Raw genomic sequence first — 19,542 nt, 5'->3', positions numbered from 1 at the left:
GTATTATGTAGCTCCAATGGGGGATTTTTTTGTGTATTTGCATTTATTTTTCACAATTAAAACACTATAATTAATACCTGAGAAGATTAAATGAGAAACATCTGTCCATATCAGGCCTGGCTCTTGTCACATCCTGTCACAGTCACATGTGGTTAACAGGCCATCTGTTAATCCTGATAAAACCAGAACGTCGTTTCTCCTCTCACTATACAGAATGAATCGATGATAAATCGAGCCACGGGACGCTGTCTGGAGGTGGTGCCGGCTAACGTTTACTTCGGCCACCTGCTGGTCCTGCAGCCCTGCTCCGGGCAGAGGTGGACCATCAAGAACATCATGAAGCAGTAGTCGGCAGGCCAATTTCATCGGGACCAATGACACCAGAGGCCATTTTCAAGAGGTGTCAGCTGACCTCAGCTTGGCCGAGGGACAACTGATGAGGCGGAGGCTCCTCGGCTTCTCAAGAAATAAACTGAGATGGTTTGCTGTGAACATCTCAGCGACAGAGGTGATGGTTTTTTATGAACTGGATATTCACAATGATGCAAGTTTAGCATGAGGACTGTTTCTCTCTCCATCTGAATTTGACACACTTTCAATGTGACGTTGCCATAATTCTTGTATGTGCCACTTCTCTACTGTGTAACGGAGGTTTGATTAGCCAAAACTGTGTTCTGTCTTATGTTCGGAAAAAATAAGGTTTCTATCTTCATCCTCAAAATGTTTCTGCATTCTTTCATTCTGTATCATGTTATGTCTTTTAAGATGAGTAAAAGAATAAAATACCTGGAATTAAATTTTCAGTAACATGCACTGATCAAAATACACTGGTAGTTTGTAATAGGCTTCATCCGTGGTTCAACATTTTAGCTTAAGATACCTGAAGGAGTGCCTACTTAATGACAGGCATACATTTAACAGTTAATTAAACATCAATGCCCAAAACTGATTATTATTTTCTTCTTACAGAAGCCTGTAAATATTTATAATTTGAAGAACAAGGCATTAACAATAAATATTACTTGGTGTATTGGAGCCTATGTTTTTTTTGCAGTTATTGTAAATCATCTCAAAAATCACGTTGTCGAGGGCTACTGGGCTAAATCATGGTTTTATATGTCGTGGACGCATTTGTCTTTTTTATTGTTATTTTTACTCAAAGCATTCGGTAGCACCAAATGCAGTACATCTTGTAGCATGATTGTAAGTACTGTATGCACATGGGGACAAAGTTTAGTTGAGCGGAGCCAATTTATTCTGTTACCTGCCGAGTGCCATAACTACTGCGGATGGCCAAAAACGGGCTGTAGCCTGAAGCACTTTTGTGGACACAGAGGTGGAACTGCAGACTCTGAGAGGAAGAGTGAGTCAGTAATGGAAAAGTGCACAAGTGTATCGATTGTGGAAATGCTGGAGGCCTTTAAGGCTGATATTGTTCATGTGTTGAGATGTATATGATGTCATATATTCAATTAATTCAATGTTATCAGTTGGATTTTTGCTCCCAAGATTGTCTTCCAATAAACAACTGGTTTCCTGGTTTTTGCATGGTTGCTGTTTCTGAGGGAAGAGTTACGGTTTATGAATTCTTATGAACTGTGTACAGTATTGATTTTGTTGTTTTATGTAATTTTTATTTTGAGCTTTACTTTTTAGTTGCTCTCAATCAGATTAAATTTTCTTCTTTTTAATAGATACAAACATATCCCTATGTTATTAACTTCCTATACCAACATTCATATTTTCAGTTGATAAAGTATTTCATTTCTGCCTCTCTGGACTACAAATAAGCTTGAGACTCTGCAGAGTAAGAGCCACCATGCTGTGCCACTTTCTATTTAACTGCTCCATCCATTTGCATGGTTTTGGTCAAAATGTTTTCTCATACTGTAAGATTTTCCTTTTAAATAATCTCCAAAAATAGACTACGTCAAACAAGATTTCACCCTCAGCTCCCAGCTGCATGGCATCTGGTGCAACTGTGAACACCAACTTGGCTTATGAATAGTTTAATCACATATCCTTTATAAAAGTGCTCTACCAAAATATTACACGACATCGTCTGAGGCAGCCAGATGGCCCGACAGGGACAGTCCTATAAACGGGAAGTTATGGGTTCAATCCTGTAGCCGATGTGTGTCCTGTGAAAAGTGTCCTTGAACCAGACGCTGAACACCTACTGCTTACTCTCACTGAGCTGCTCTGGATGAAGCATCAGCTAAATGCTTAAGATGTAAATGAAACAGGAGGAGCCTGCTGGGAGCACAAGGGCCTTTTTCTAGGAGAGAGCGGGAGAGGGTGGTGTGGCTCTGGAGGACAGAGCCTGCATGCTAACACAACACTGAATGCTGATCAGACTGTTTAACGACAGGCATCTCCTCCTGGTATTAAATAAGATGAATATATGCTGGTTAAAATCCTATTAAATGTCAGTCAATTGTTACTATAAATAACACCAAGTCTGATTAAATGAACTTAACATACTCTTGCTATGTTACTCAGGTACTGTATAAGATGGATGCTAGAGGGACAGAAAATTGCTTAGTAGACTGGAAATAAGGATCATTTTAGATAATAACATTCTAGTCAATTCGATTTATTGGAATAATTTCTTAACCTTATTTTGGAGGCAGAATCTCATTTTGTTTATATGAATGTGTTATTGTTTATGAGTGAAATCATTTAACATAATCAGTTATAGTTTCCATATTGACACAATTGTCCTCACTAGAAGTGTTCATTAGCTCCCTGTGAGCAGATAACAGAAGCTGGTTTAATCACAGGACAGAGAATCAGTGATATCAAAAATGATCACGTCATGCAGTCTGTGCAACATGAGATTGTGTTTAGTTACCCGACTGCAGGTCTGTGTCCCTGCAGACCTGTCACCTCTGCCTGCTCTCTGCTGGATGATGAGTTGCAATTATATGTGTAACATGGCAACATAGACATTATTATCAGGCAGAAATGGATGCTTTACAGTTACAGCACCACTTACGCTGTAATGCAAACAAAATAAATGTGAAAATTTGGACTGCCAGGACCAGATATGAGATTACAAAATAAATGTAATAACCAATTTGGTTTCAAAATAAGATGTCTACCTTTTGAAACGAGTGAACAGGGACAAACTCAAACATAAAATAGGGTTACAAAATGAGAATAATTGTATTTACTCTTCTGTATGTTGAGGTATTGAAAAGGTTATGGTTTGTTGATAACATATGGCAGCTTTAGAAGTGTATTGTATCAGTGTATTTTACAGCCCTCAGCTTCACCATCTCAGTGTCTAATGCTACCCTCTTGTGGTCTTACTGTGGTCACAAATAGAGCAAATAGATAATATACACCCAGTGGCCACTTTATGGCTAATTTAATACAATCCAATACAACAGCCTTACCTTAAAATCTACATGTACGCAGCTGATAAATGTGTTACATCTTATATGTTTATTACTGAGTTAATATTATTTTGAGGTATTGGACTATGTTACTCTGAGATGTGTGTCTAATATTCTGCTCCCCCTCATGTTACGGGAAAGGACACCATCTTAGAAACATCTCAATGTAATGTAGTCTAGTACAACACCACCTTTTACTATGACCTCAATTATAAACATACAGTATATACACATTTACACACTAAGGGAAAACTCCTGTACTTTTAAACCATGAAAGCTCTTATAAAAGTTGACATTTACTTGGAATTAGTGACTTTGCATGTCAGTCACTTGCATTTATGACAAATAGGTTGATTTAAAGTATATTTAAGGAGTGCGTTCTTGAAGGTCACGATGTGACACAACAATGAGCAGATAGCTGAGCAGTTTCAGGTTCAGTTTATGTTAGAGACTGTCCTGCAACCAATATGTTTGATCCCTGTGGCTAATGAACTGATAACTACCTTGATGAAGTCCAGTGTAAAATAAAACATAAAGCACCCTTTAAAAAAACACAGTTTTATTGCCTCAATGCTTAATCCTTTGACTTTTGTACAGATTTCTGTATTTACAATTACATAATTATTATGCCTCTAATAAATAGTACAACTGAAAGTCTTCCTCTAGTCTACATGTTTAAATATTGCACATGCAAAGTATGTATAGTGTGTGCTTGTCTAATAGATATGCTTCCTTATTAGCTATGTACAAAGTTACATAACAAAAACGTGTGGGATCCAACCACCATGCTACTATAGAGACACTGTGCGGTTCCCCTCTGAAATAAAACTGTACTTCAACGATTGACACATGCAACCATTCTGCAGGGGCAGTTGGATTACAGCAAAACTATAACCACAGTAACTGTAACTCACATTCCCCAAAAATAAACCGAATTAAAATAAAATGTAAAAGTTCTTCTCAAAGAACAAATAAATGTTAAACACTTTTCCAGTTAACCACTACATGGCAGCAGTGTCTAGCTGTGAATTTGGTGGGAGATTTCCACCAATACTGCACGATTGACAGATAAAAAAACAAGAACAAAATCAGTTTTTAATCAGTGTGACATTTTCAGAGAAAAATAAAATCAAAACCAGTGTGATCTAAAAGGTTTTGTAGACTGTTTTTGCACAAAGTACTCTTTATTCAGTCTGCAAAATGTAAGATTGGTAAATCATCTGCGAATAAACCTTTTACACGTTCAAAAGGACTTTTTCTGCCATAGGCAAGAAATCTATTCCTATAAATACACTGTTTAAATATGTGTTCACATACAAGTGCTGCTCTACCTGCAGTGTTGGTAGATCAAAGTCAATCTATACATTATACATAAAAATCCTCATATTTTAACATTTAAGATCAACAAGACATTGTGAATAGGATGCCTGGTATCACATTCCCATAATGCTTAGAGAGAAATACACAAATACTGTGATGGGAGAACAGCATAGACAATATGATCTTACTTCACCTCTAGATGGCACTCTTGCACATGCCTGAAGCCCTCCTTGTCATTTTATTGGAATGGATGACAGGTACAGTGCAAAAACAATAACGAAAACAAACCAAATCCTATACGATAGACATATTTCTGCCAAAGAAGGCCCGTTTGATCTTGTGTTTTCATGTTGAAACAGGGAGAAAACGTCTATATTGTGTTGTCTGGTTCACCTCTGCGGAGTTCTATGGCTTTGGCAAGAGGGTTGAGAGGAAGCAGAAAGGGCCTTCACCGCCTGCGTCTGACATGTTTGTGATGAAGCAGCCGCCTCTCTATCTGCTGATCCCCCTCCCTGCACCTCTGTACCCGAGTGAGCAGAGAGCACCGACAGTCATGCACATACAGAGAAACACCTTCAACAGACACTTGAGACACTTTGGACGTTGGGTTACGGTATTTACAGAAGACACTGACTTGATCGCATGCACTTGATAATGGGTGTTTCTGACTGGGTTTACATGTTGAGATGGGAGTCAGTGCAGGAGTTCAGAGCCGACTTCAGCAGGAATCAACATGACAAGATGTGTCTTTGAATGATCTAGTGCTGTGAGAAAAGTTACACACCCCACAAGTTTTTACAGAAGAATTCTTCAACATTATTTAAAATTGTTTCTTTATCTGCGGTCTGCACAGTCATTTCTATCACACAACAGGAAAAGCTTTAGGTTGCAGGATGGATTCAAATGCAGAAAACGTGCTAAACCATGAGAGTCACACATGAATCAGTTAAGATTATTTTTTATGATTAAAAAGACTAACCACTAAAAGTTGATCAAATAGAAGATACATCAAATGTGCCTTTGTTTTGGACACCCTTTTATTTTATCAACATTCAGATTTAAAACTAATAAAAACTAATACCCTAAAAAAAAAAATGTAAAAGGAAACAAAGCACAAACAAAATCTTTAAGTTATTATTAGCAACTTGGGCAGGAAACTGAAGGGGATTCAACTTTTCACAGCAGTAAGTTTTAATTCACTGAGTTGATTTGTGGTGAGTTGGACAAACAAAATCCACCCTAAAACACTTCAACACTGTTAAAAAAAAATCCTCAGTTGGTGGTGATATACTGGTCACGCAGATGTGCCGAGTTTGATAGCAGAAAAAGTATTTAGAACATCCATGATATGTGTGGTATATATGGTTTTGGTGTCAGTCCCTCAAGTATGCAGAGCAAAAGCTTCATTTAGCAACGGTGCCAACAGACAGGTTGAAGGCAGAATTACTCACAGCCACAAGACATTCAACATTTAGAGTAAATGGTTCAATTTAGTTTTTTTTACCAGTGTCCTCGCTCTTTCCACCTTCACATTAACGCACAGCTGAATGCAATGGGTTCACACCTGTTCTCTGGGGGTTGTCCAAAGAAATTTTGGGAAATGTAGGAAATCACCAACTGAGGCAGAAATAGACGAGGCAAACTGAGAGAAAGTAGATACACCAAAAAGCTGAATTAAATCACCTTGCAATATAACTCCTGGACTTGGAGTGCACTGAACACCACAGATAGATTATATATACAGTGTGAGAGCACTGAAAGGGTGGATTTTGTTCCTTTAATAGGACACAGAAAGCTCTTCTTTTCACTCTGAACAGTGTTCACCCAACAGTGTCCAGGAGAAATAGAAGATCCAAAGCCAAATTTTTCAGAGCTTCTATATTCATTCATGAATATCACAAGGCCAAAATACAAGCCTGGAGTTATCATTCAACATTTTACTCGCTTGACTGCTTGGTTTTTGGGGCTGATGAACTGATGCCAGCACTTCATACCAGCCCACGGACGCAGTAGATGAAAATAGAAAGTTGGAGAGCTGAAGTATCGTAGCACCATGAGAGCTCCAGGAGCTGCAGCCTGACACGTACAGATCTGTCTACTTGAGTGGCGGCAAGTTCTGCCATCATCCTTCCAGGAACTATAATAAGAGGGCAATTGTTCCTTTCCTCTCATTCCCTCTCGGGGCCCAGACTGCAGCCCTGGTAGCTCGTCAGACTCCTGGTGTGTGACAGATCTGTAGACACACACGTCACATCTCGCCTGCTGGAAAAGCGAGCAGCTCTGAACTCATGCACTCAGCATTTTTTTTTTACTTTTACTTTTTTTTATTGCATCAGGGAAACAGACACAACAGAGTATTATGTGTAATGTCAGCCCTTGAGTGTCCCTGTCAGAGTAAAGGGGGAGGAGTCCTGCATGACTCCTCATGCTGGCTTCACGGTTTCATTGGACGCTGGGTGGAGAGGTGCCACTCGTTCGAAAAAACTAAGAATAATTTCAAAAATGGATTTTGTCGATGATTATTTTGACTGTCATTCCTTGTAGTTCTTTTCTTATCAACAGGGATATGACCTCACCCACTGGCATGCACATGCAGGCTGGCTTGTTCCCCGCTCACAGTGGGCGCAGCTACTCCATGCCGTTCCTCAACATCTGATTGGCTGCGATGAGCATGACGCTGATGATGAATGCCATGGCAAAGGCGCAGATGAGGCTCTTCCTCACGCATGTCTGACGGTTCTTCTTCGAAGGGTGAACTGAAAGAGAAATGAGAAGGAGACAAAAAGAAAAACAAATTCGAAAAAAAGTTCCTCAAGTGCCAGTTTAAAAGATGAAACACTTCTGTTTCTGACATTTCTCTTAATTTATCATGTTCTGCACCCAGAGAAAGGCAAACAGAGGGTGCATTGACAACAACCACATTTGGAGTGGTTTATTTATACTGTGTTTACTCCTTTAGTTCATTGGTCAACTGCTCTCCCCCGGGGAGAATAATAGCATTCAGACAAATAAAACAAAATAACTGCACTAAGATGCCTGAAAATGCCAGTCTTGCTCCTCTGTCAAGAGTTCTGCTTTGTGGTTTCTTTGGAGAAGGAATTTTAAACTTAAACCAAGTGCAGAAAATGGATAGGGTTATTTAAGGATGGATGTTGACATCTAATGCTTGGAAAACCTTGCATAATAAAATAAACCGACACCTTCAGGAGGTCTAGACTGAAGCTTATTTTCATCTATTCTTCCATATATTCTTAAGATGTATTAATGGCACAGAAAGTCAAATTCAGCAATGAGTGAAGTTACAAGGGCTGGAATAACATATGATTGGATCCCACTTCATTGCTGTCCAAATCTTTAAACCTGACAAGACAACAAGCTGCCAAACCTTTGCACGTTATTTGTGCATTGGGCTTACTTTGGTCCATGTCCACTTCTAATACGCTGTAAAATGAAATTTTCCACTGTGGTTGGGACCAAAGGAAATAAACTTGAGGTGTGATCTCACATTAGTGTTGCCGGGCAGAATTAACAGCTCTGCTCTGGATCCCAGCTGAATGAGCAGCGGGTAGCTGGGAAGTGACCAGCAGAGAGGGACACTGAGGTGACAATTCACAGGACCAGACTGATTTTACAGCAACAGATAAAGATCAGAATAAAGAGGATTGGCTAGTCTAGCAGCTTTACAGAATACTAGTATACTAATGTTTAAAAACTCTAAAATAACGAAAAAACTAGTTTGAATGTAGATATTTTCATCTACCTTGTTGAACGCTGAGATTCAGTTTACTCGTTCCCTTTTTTATGTCCTGATACAACTCCTTTACATATAATCTGTTATTTCCCATGCATGTTTAGGAGGCGGGTAAGATCTAATGAAGGATGCTATTTATTTGCATTATGGGAAATCTAGGACTGAACACATGGCTTCTGCTGCCACAGTTTGATTTTGACTATTCAAAGTTTGTTAATTGGTCTCTTGTGATTTCAGTGACTTCAAGTAAGTAAGTACTAAATCAGGGGTGCGCTCTTTAATTTTATCTATACAAAAAAAGCACAGGCATCGTCATCAGATGTTAACTTACCTGCAATAAAGATTTGCATTGTGTTTTGTCCAACCTATTTAAGTCAATCAGTGGTTAAACTAAATATTAGAAAACTGACGTATTAAAATGGTGGTGAACCAGCTTCATGCTTCATGCACAGCAAATTCCACCTAAAGACTATTGATTTTTTGTCTCTATAATGCCCCCTTTAAAGATGAAAGATATACAAGTAAATGACAGCATGTTGAACTTAAGGACATAATATAGAAATCCATGCTGGCACACACATTCACACAACAGCAGCCTCAGCTCTCTCTATGAGATCATTTTCTGGTTTGATCAACCTCCGGCGCCGACCGGTAACTCAGCAGCTCTTCTTCCCTGCAGCGGGTCGGTGGACTGCGAGCGGCTGAGATGATTTTACCGAGCCGTGGTAAATTAGGGGAGCTGGGCCAATGACCCACGGCCACATGGCTCACACTCTCAGTTGCTATTTTTAACTCAGAAAATTCAAGAAGCACTGAAGTCATCAAAAATGCTTCTTGACTGCTGTTCCAAAGAAAATGAAATGTGGAAAGTAGGACAGAAATTGCTACATCTTTCTTGGCTTTTGAGTTTAGGGGGTGTCATTAGTATCCAGCTGAAAAATACTATTCCAGACTCTCACATCATATAAAACATGACTTCAAGTGATTTTTAGCCAAATAGATTATCTAAGAATGAGCTTGCAGCCAGTTATCCAAGGTTACGTAACTCAAACACTAAATGAATGTTGAGCTTTTGAGTTTTTATACCAACTTTTTTTTTTTTACCTGAACAAATCTCTCTTCAGGAACGCCATGCTCACACTCACAGTTGCTCACATTCACCCCTTGAAGCTGCCTACTACAACCACAGTCTCACCTATTGGCATAATACTGAAGATGAAGGGGCAGGTAGAAAGATTTTCACTTTCTCCACAGGGATCTCCTGGTGACAGGAGGCGCTTCTGAGGCCCCCACTGCTGCGACACAACACAAAAAATCTCCCCCAACTGAGTCATTTACTCTGTTATTGAAAGGATTTTTTGAGTTGAGTTATTACACTAGATCTTTTTTACAAGTTGGTTTCACTAGTTACATTGTGCTTGTGAAGTTTCAAGATTTGAAAAAATAGATATATTGGAAAAACTACATTTCAAATTTCTTAAGTACACCCTAAAAGTTAAAATGACAACCTACAATAAAATGGTATGAGGGGTTGTTAGGAAGATACCTATTCTGTGTCACAGTTCAAAAGATAAATATTGGTTTGAAGGGAAGAATGTAAGCATAATGAATAACAGAGAAAGGTATTTGATTATAAAAGTGTTATTTAAACCACCCATTTATGTTTAAATCAATTGTCTTACAATCAGATAAGGCTAAAGTTATTTGTAAACTATATATCTTTTTGAAGAAAAATGTTTAAGCAACACTTGTTGTACTTAAGCCCTGTCGTTCGCAATCATTTTATTATTACTGTGTATTTTGTTTGTGCCCCACCTGAGTTGCAAAAATAAATGAGATTTTTTTTGTAAAACATGTCAAACCATTTGGGTTGAGATCATGTAGCTGATTTTTCAGTAGAATTCAAACTGTGTCATTTCTTCAATACTAGAGAAACAAAATGTCTTATTCTCTTTAAAAACAATCATCTCTACAAAACGTCTGAGACAAAGGGAACTCCACTGTTGACAGGTGAAATTATCTTTCATATGAGGAAAAACACATCTTGAAGGCTGAATATGAGACAGTTGTTAAATTGGATTTTTGTTAGATTGTTGTTTTTTTTGCAGTTCTACTGGGATTTCAAGCTCCTATCTATAGTTGTATAAGTCCGGGTGAGTTGATGGGGTGTCAATGGAAAGACCATGTGTCCAGCTGCTGGCTGGACTGTTGAGTTGGGAGGAGAGTTGTGGTCTAGACATTAGTTCTCAGTCCAGTCGCCCGAACCTGCTGTCAGCCTCATAAAACACCTCCTCAGCTGCCCAAAGTAACTACACCACTGCCAAATATCCACAAAGGATTTTCTTCAGTGCACCACTGTGGTCATGAAGGTAATGAAGTATACGCTGGTTTCCAGGCTGCTGACTTACAGCTGTCTACATTCACTTGTGCTTCAAAATGAGTTGACCTGTAGTTCAAATAGTCGTAAGGTATTGGTACTGTGATTAATTCAAAAGCACAGATCTGAAAGAAAACAGTGTTATAAAAGGAATATCTGTCTACCCTCGGAGCGACTTTGGTTGGTACAAAGGGATCCAACTACTACTGTTGACTCTATGAGCTTCAGGTTGGGAGCTAATTGGAATTTTAGGAAATTATACCATTTTACCCTAGGTAGGATCTCTGGTGTAAAGGGAGATTTAATTATTTTTTTCCCAAGTGAATCAAATGAATTGTAAGTAAGTAAAGTAAGCTGAAATTGGAAATGTTAAATATATGCTTGTGCTCCAGTAGATTCTGCTGTGCTTTGAACCAAAATTGATAGTTACTTATATGAAAAAGTCAGTTATAACTTCAAACGATGTAGACATGCGCAATATGAACATATTGCTAAGATGGGAGCCTTAAATCTATACACCTGCACGGCAGCTGCGACATTCATGGATCAAAGTTGATTTCCACGCCTGGGTCTGGCTGCCAGGCGCTCCCTGGACAGCTGCTACTCCAGCATGTTTCGCCGCGCTTTACGCTATTGGTGCAATTTGTTCAGCAATGAATCAGTGCCTGGTGAACTTCTATGGATCAGTGGTTACATTCTTTATTCTGTTGTTTTTCAGCTCCACACCATATTGATTCCAGAGCGAGGTGAAGCCAGAGGGAAATCAAGAGCTTTTTATGCTACCTCATATATCAGTAAGCTGAAGCAATAAGTACCAGAGTAGCATGATGAATTGTACTCAGTATGAATCGCACTGGGACACAACATATTGATTTCTCCATGACTGAGCACATTTTGGTGTCCCTGTGTGGCAGGTGGTACTCATGGACCTTGGGGCCAACAGATGTGATTGCTCTGTATGATCCTGCGGTGGTCAGTTTTCATCATAAATCCAGTAGGAACATCATGTTGTCATCAGTCTACACCAGTTTTAAGACCCTAACAAAGTGCTGGTGCAGTCTGTGTCCATCCTCATTGACGCCAGTGTCAGCCAAGTGAAGTCCCTCTACGACAGGTAAGATTCATAGGCAGGTGGTGTTTGCTGAAGGGGGTCATTAAGGGCCATTCAGCCTCTGAGCATCATCACAGAAGAGATATACACGACCTTGACTAGAGGGAAAAATCTATTACTATATTATTAATGTTGCAAACAGTTCTGATGAGGACGGTCTCACTGCATGACAAAGTAGGCTGGAACCCCAAATTCCTGTGATTGGTGTTGGGACAAAATGGACACCAGTGACATAATACAGCTTAATGTTTTTAAGATTTAGAATCAGGGAAGGCAGGTGTCTGTGTCTTGATTGCTTTGGCTTTGGAGGGACATGTCCTCCATCTGTCCCTGAACTATCCTTATGTGGCTGTGAGGTTAAAACACTCTGGCCTTTAACCCACCAGATGCTTGGGTCTTTTCTGTGCTGTGCTCCCACAGTTTTAAGTACCTGTTAGAGTCCCTGCCTCCAACCCAGTGCATGCTGGGTGTGACCCTGAACAGAATAAGCTGCACAGAGAATGAATGGATAGGCACATTATCGACTGAGTCGGAAGCCTATAAAGCTATAGAGCTGTGTTAGGAACTCTAACCATACGGGACAGTAGATCATCGTTTATTTTTAAAAAGAGTACACAGGCAAGATTCACAGGCAGCTGGTGTTTGGTAAAAAGGGACATTAATGGCCTTTTGGCCTCGGAGCATCAATTTAGCTCACAGAAGAAATATACACGACCTTGACTAGAAAGGAAAATCTCAGTGCAGTGGAATTTCACACGTACAGTATTATTAATGTTGCAAACACTTCTGATAAGGACGGTCTCACTGCATGACAAAGTAGACTGGGATCCTGCTCAACCATGCTGCCTTCAGGATATGTGGGAACTGGAAACGTTATGACTCAGCCTGTCCTACACCCCAAATTCCTGTGATTGGTGTCGGGACAAAATGGACGCCAGTGACATAATACAGCGTTTTTCAGTATGACATTTCTACTCCTGAACACAGCATTAGTCAGCTCTGAACATGCCACAAGATTGCCAGGAGGTTCAAGATTAAAACTTAAGATTTCAAAATTTTCATTTATAATTTTGTATTGCACATCAATCTCTATTATGATCTGTTTTGACTTCGCATTGCAAAGACACTGAAGCTTTCCAATCAGTGCTCACTGGCAGACAGCAGACAGAAACAAGCCTGAGAGTGAACAGCGGGACGTGCATGGACGTGTTAAGAGGGCAGTGAGAGGTAAATTAATTTAAGTGACAATGTTTATTTGAACACATAAGGGCTGTTCCTTAACAGCAACAAGCATCTGCTCACTTACAACCAAACAGATGCCTGTTAACATAGTGCCCTGCGCATATGTTGGTAATACAGAACTGCTTGGACTGCATACTGAGCACTGTGACACTAGGCTGTCTATAAGTTTTTACTTTTTAGTCTTGTTCTATGATCAAATGTTCTTTCTGCCAAGACCCAAAGGGACTCACAAGGCTGAATCTGAATCCAAACCAGGCATATAAAAACAAAAATACTCTAAAATGGTTTGAAATAGAACTTGAAAGAAACAATTACATCTCCCATTTTTATAGCAAGACAGTGAAAAAGTCCTCGAATACCCTCTGCTGCACTCCATAAATCTTGGATGGCTAGTTTTGCAGAGCGAGGTCATGCATTTTTCATCCGTACCACTTCTGAACCGGTGACCAGCTGACGCAGGTCCCCACCACCAACCCCAAATCAATAAATCAGCAGGTGTGCTGTGACTCTGTTGACTGTACATCTCAAATTCTTCCTGACAGCATGGCTTACTTTCTCTCTCACTACACATCCACCAAAGACTGTATGTCTATCTCATTCACACACACACACACACACACACACACACACACACACACACACACACACACACACACTTGCCTAAGTGCCTGCGTGTGAAGATAGCTCAGGGACTTTTGCTCACCTCCCTCAAACTCTGTCTGACAGTTCCCAGAATTTTCCTTCAGGCTCTCTTCCTCGTTGATGATGATGTTCTCAATGTCCTTCATGGTCAGGTGGTCGCGGAAGGCGTAGAACAAGATGTGTTTCAGCTCCTCCAGGGTGATCCTCTGCATGTCGAACTGCAGGAGGTGAGACATGAGAGGAGGAGATTTAAAAAGAAAAGAGAGACCATTTTCCTTTCACATAAATAAACTGTGTGTTCTGCACTTTACCTGGCAGGATACCATATTAACCAAACTGGTACTAACTCATGTGTACCAGTGACACAACTCTTCCACAATTTTAGGACTAGTGTTCAAGCTTCAGTAAAACAAAGCAAATAAAAACATCACAACACCGTCACCCTAAGTTGTGCAGCACAAACATTTTGCTGCCAACAACTTACAATAAATAATGTGCACCGAAAGTACAGAAAAAAACCTCAGATGCATAAATCATCGTGCATGTTCTTGTAATTCCTTACCATGCACATCCCAGTGACTCTTACACATGTTGCACTGATGCATTCACTTTAATCAGAGTGTCGCACAAAGTTGATGAATTGATTAAATTGAATGCGCTGGAGCATGAAAGTGATGGATTTATTGTTCAGTTCTATCATTTACACAATTGAATCCAAAAGAAGTCACACACACACACACACACACACACACACACACACACACACACACGTCACAACTTGTAAACAGAGGTTTGAAGGTCTTACTGAGAACAAAGACCAACTGCTAAGTTTTTGTTTCAAAAGTTAAGAGAAACTTTTAGCTTCTAGCTTGACATGATGAAGACCTTGTTGGCCACTGATCGCATCCCCTGCTTGACACCCACACTCCACCTAATGCTTGAGAGCTGTAATGAAAAAACTGATGCAATTTTCTCTGCATTAGGCTGCTTAATATCAGCAATACAATGAAGCCAAACAGAAATATAAGGCGCCAGAGGCAGAGAATGACTGAATGTGATACAAATCTGCCTGAGAATGAAATAAATATCATCAGAGTCCAGAAGCAGTCCAGAAGGACCGAATTCCTCTGAATCACTCTGAATGTTGGCATCAACATACCCCCTCATATTTACTGACTCAATGAACACAACACATTTTATCAGGCTATTGATCAAATGCTCATTGCTGCACACACCTGATGACTAACTGATTATAAGCACTTGTTTTTTTGCCTTATGCTGGTTTAAAGTGATGCAACAGAATAACAAGGAGGAGATTTTCCTCCCTCCCTTGTCTAAAGCTGTAGGCATGACAGAAACCTTTATGACATAGTTAGTATGAGGGAAATATAGAACAGGAAGGGCAGATCTCTGTCTCATGATTGGCCTGATAGGCTTTGGGAGGACATGGACCGGTAGTTTGGGACGTCTCCATATATCCCTGAACTGAACACTCTGGCCTTGAACCCACCAGATGCTTGGGTCTTTCCGGTGTTGTGCTCCCACAGTCTTAAGTACCTGTTAGAGTCCCTGCCTTCCACCAAGTGCATGCTGGGATGCGACCCTGAACAGAATAACCAGCACAGAAGACGGATGGACGCTTATAAAGCTGTGCCAGGCAGAGGAGAGCGGGGTGTTAGGAACTCTAACCATACTGAACAGTAGATCATTGTTTATTTCAAAAAAGAGAACACAATTATACACAATGCCTTTTTTTAATTAAGGTTTGAATCAGGCTCATAATGTGCACAATTTACAACTGTTATGTTTATGAACCCTTAACAGTTAGTGGTTAGTGAGCAGCTCTGGAAACTAAATTACTTTTAGTGCAATAAGCAGCGAACAAACTTATGACTTGTGATAAAAAATGCACACATCACAGGATGGATTCATGGCTCTTGCAAAATGTAAAAATAGCCCACCACTACATGAACATGGGAGCATGCTGACCCCAAATCTCAAATTTCAATCGCTCTAATGGCCTGATACCAATTTAAAAGCACAGTCTGGGGCATGATGTCATAGACAAGCAATCATGTTGCTTGTAAGTAAATAAAAGTTTTTTTTTTTCCTGTGACCTTGTATCTTTTTTAGCCCTGACTGAACCACAGGACAAAGTCCTCTTCCAAATTTTAAAACAGTGTCAGTGAATCTAATCCGTGACATCAAAACGTTGTGAACGTGAAAAAATGCCTCAATGAACTTGCAGAGGACAAACTGGGTGGATCTTATGGTGCAGTTAATATTACTGTTGAATTACTTTTTTCTGGGTATAAAAGCAGAAAGACTGCAAAGTGCATTTATATAGATTGAAATGGATTTGAACAAGTTGGTGATTATAATAATTGAGGCATAGACTGGGCATTTTTACATGTCTGTGTAGCGAGATAGGATAGAGGCGAATACTCATTCACTGGACCTCCTGGCAATCCCTCTGGGTATATAATTACATAAATCACTGCATAAATCACACCTGGACATAAATCACACTTACCATCAATACCATTTGTTATCTCTCCACCTCAGAGGAAGCTAATGAACACACACACACACACACACACCAATCACGCCTCAATGTTAAAAGGCCTCCATAAAGATTCATTATCATAGCTAATTAAAAGTTGTGGGTCAGTGTTTCATCTTTTGTTTGCTGGGTCATTAATCAAAGGAGAAAGTAAATGTAGATGTTGGCAAGACAAAGGTATAATAAAAAGGTAAATAATAATATAGTAATAAATCACATGTGCTTCAGTAAAATGTAAACTAAAAATGTTGGCTGTATGAATGTGCATAGGTAAAGATCAAATGGGGTGTTGCATAATGCACCAGTTTAGTTTTGGCTGTTTAGCTGTTAATATATAGATACATACACCAATCAGCCATAACATTATGACCACTTATAGGTGAAGTGAATAACACTGATTATCATGGCACCTGTCAGTGGGTGGGATATATTAGGCAGCAAGTGGACATTTTGTCTTCAAAGTTGCAGCACAAAAAATGGGCAGCATTCTAAAAAAAATTGTGATGGCTAAACAACGGTCAGAGCATCTCTAAAACTGCAGCTCTTGTCTCAGGGAACTGGAGCAGCCAAGGCTCATTGATGCATGTGGGGGGAACACTACGACCACCAGGGTGCCCAGGTGGTCACAATGTTATGGCTGATCAGTGTATGTATTTAAATATTTAAATTAATATCATAAATGTGTAACGACTAGTCGCTAAATGGCTTTAACTAACAACTACTAGTCGAGTAGGGGGGACTTTAGTCAGGGGCAGCCCTAATCAGAAGTCTTGCATTACTGACTCCACTAATGCAAACAGGTCCTAAAAACACACTTCATAAACTATAATACATTTTGACTGCCAGTCGAACGCTGTAAACACCTTCCTGTCCTTCGTCAGACTCAATTTATTTAAACTTTATGAAGGTATCACATGATTATATCACAAAAAAGCGAAGAACTCAGATGAATGTGTTCCTATGCTAATAAGCTGCAGCACACTTTTTGGACCTCCATATTCACAACCAGAAACATACACCAACACTCTGTAACCATCTCACACACATCATTGATGGCCCATATCAATCTCATATCACCCATTATGTGCAACAGCATCAAACAGATGCTTTGTTTTTTGTCTCAGAAACAGGTGAGATGTCCCACAGACAACAGTGCTCTGTTTATTTCTCCCCACATCTCCCTCTGGGGAACAGAGAAAGAATGAAACTCTACCCTGTCCTAAAGAGACAGATCCACCTGGAGCGTTCCTGCAGCATCTGCCACTTAAAGTTACAGCCAACTCCTGTGTCACTTCTCCCCCAAGGGAGACAGGTCGGCAGCCTAATTGTGTTTACTCGACCTTCGCGCAACCTTGCTGCTCCTAACGACGCCATCGCCGGAAGACATCAAGAGACTGCCGGAGCTTCATTTGCCAGGGAAAAGAGGGACGAGCCAGAGGATAGATTCATTCAGTGAGCACTCCAGTGGCAGATAAGAAAAAGCCATTTTATTTTCTCTTTCCACATCCCACGACTTGCTCAGACTACATTCACATTCAAGCATGGAGTGACCTTTCTGGGAAAATATGGTGAAAGAAAGGGGAGTAGAATAGAATGACGCCTGTGGACTTGAACAAAAAAGATCTTTAGTAGGACACCCAATGTTGGCTGACCTACAGTTTTATACTGAACCCCATGCACAGACAGGAAACCTTCAGTAGTCTTCTTTGTCGCACAGTCTTCACAGAAGTTCAGTCTGAAGTGTAATCACATGCCTCAGGCATAGGGGCTTTTAATGGAGTCTCTGGAAAAGTTGGAAATGTCACATACTGTTAAGACCTCCTGTGGTTTAAACTCACAAGGCGTCTTGTAGCGAATGGACAGAGAAGCCCAGACAGAGTGATGTAAGGGATGATGGAGATTTTTTTATGGTTAGTAAAATCTCTCTTCCCGGAACTGACTTACGCATTGATCTGTATTGAAAAGAGTTTCCACAACATCAACAGGATACAGAAGACTCCAAATGTAATCTATGATATCTGAGACACCTCTGCTCTGACTTTTAATGAAACTGTTCGATGTGTACTGGGACTGAATATTAAAGAGCTGCAGTGGGTTTAGGATCCTGCAGAGTCGGACAAATTCTAAACATTACAGGCTAGGAATACATTTATTTTATGTCGGGCAAGCACAGGACTTCTCAGAAAATCAGAAAAGAAATGACCTTTTTTTTGGTTTTTTTAACAACAGAATCACAGTGAATATAATATGTGTTTGTTTGTTTTTAGATTATTAAGTGTTTATAATGATTAACAATAAAAAACACTTTGTAAAAGAGAAATCTGTACAAATGAATCTGTCACCACCCAGATTTATTTCATAAGAGTTGGCAGGAAAGATAATTAGCCCACTTCATGCCTGAAGAATTTTACTGGATTGAAAGAGTGTTGCTGCTTGATTTTCTTTTATGACAAAGCGTACAAATGACCAGTTTTGGTTGCAATAAGGCTTAAGTATAACATAACTTTGCACCCCATTAAAAAAGAACACACCAGGCACCAAGAATACAAATGCTCATGTTTTTATTTTATCATCTGTATTCTATATTGTGTTTTTATGCCTGTGATACAAGACAAATTTCCATGAGAACAGATTATAGAAGTATTATCTTAAAAATATTATCAACTAAAACAATCTCTTCACCAAGGAATAGCAAAATTCAATAAAATTATAATTACCATAAGCATAATCAAGCTCAACCTAAGGAGGTGCACTGAGGATGATTTTCTCGCCCTGGCAGGAACACTGTCCTTGGATTAAACCGTGAACTTGTGCGATTTTGCTCAATCGATTGCATGCCTGTTCTTCACACTGCAAAATGGATTTGGAGTTGAAAAAGAGGGAGGGGAGTCACCCTAAAGAGAAAAGCGCTGTTCTCCTCTATGCTCGTAAATGAGGCGTATTCAGCTGCTCACACACACAGGCGGTGAGAAGGTGCCAAGAGGCAGCATCCATCCATCTGCTGAGTTCAGCCCTTTGCAGTGCAGCCAAATTATACAGCTACAGATAATGCTCTGCACACAACGTAGAATCCAATTATATGCATTTGCTAATCTACATTTTAACGCAATGGGCTGGCAAGTATTTTGTTTTTAA

At 39.8% G+C, this 19,542-nt stretch overlaps 2 protein-coding genes across 6 annotated transcripts in view; one reads left to right on the top strand and one right to left on the bottom strand.

The window, feature by feature from the left end:
• galnt17 (polypeptide N-acetylgalactosaminyltransferase 17) overlaps positions 1-1,542 on the top strand; it is a 28,581-nt gene extending 27,039 nt beyond the window's left edge. For all 4 annotated transcript variants that reach the window (XM_051398615.1, XM_051398617.1, XM_051398614.1 and 1 more), the window contains one exon: positions 214-1,542. In XM_051398615.1, the coding sequence (XP_051254575.1) occupies positions 214-348 (135 nt within the window). In that variant the 3' untranslated portion in view covers positions 349-1,542. The remainder of the gene's footprint in view (positions 1-213) is intronic.
• Positions 1,543-3,943: 2,401 nt separating this feature from the next.
• Positions 3,944-19,542, bottom strand: part of caln1 (calneuron 1) — a 59,366-nt gene continuing 43,767 nt past the window's right edge. For both annotated transcript variants that reach the window (XM_051398844.1, XM_051398843.1), the window contains exons 5-6: positions 13,906-14,062; positions 3,944-7,477 (exon numbers count right to left, since the gene is read on the bottom strand). In XM_051398844.1, coding sequence (XP_051254804.1) covers positions 7,350-7,477; positions 13,906-14,062 — 285 coding nt within the window. In that variant the 3' untranslated portion in view covers positions 3,944-7,349. The remainder of the gene's footprint in view (positions 7,478-13,905; positions 14,063-19,542) is intronic.

Source organism: Dicentrarchus labrax, unplaced genomic scaffold, assembly GCF_905237075.1.
Source record: "Dicentrarchus labrax unplaced genomic scaffold, dlabrax2021, whole genome shotgun sequence".
Lineage (NCBI taxonomy): Eukaryota > Metazoa > Chordata > Actinopteri > Moronidae > Dicentrarchus > Dicentrarchus labrax.
This window is presented reverse-complemented; position numbering and strand designations above follow the sequence as displayed.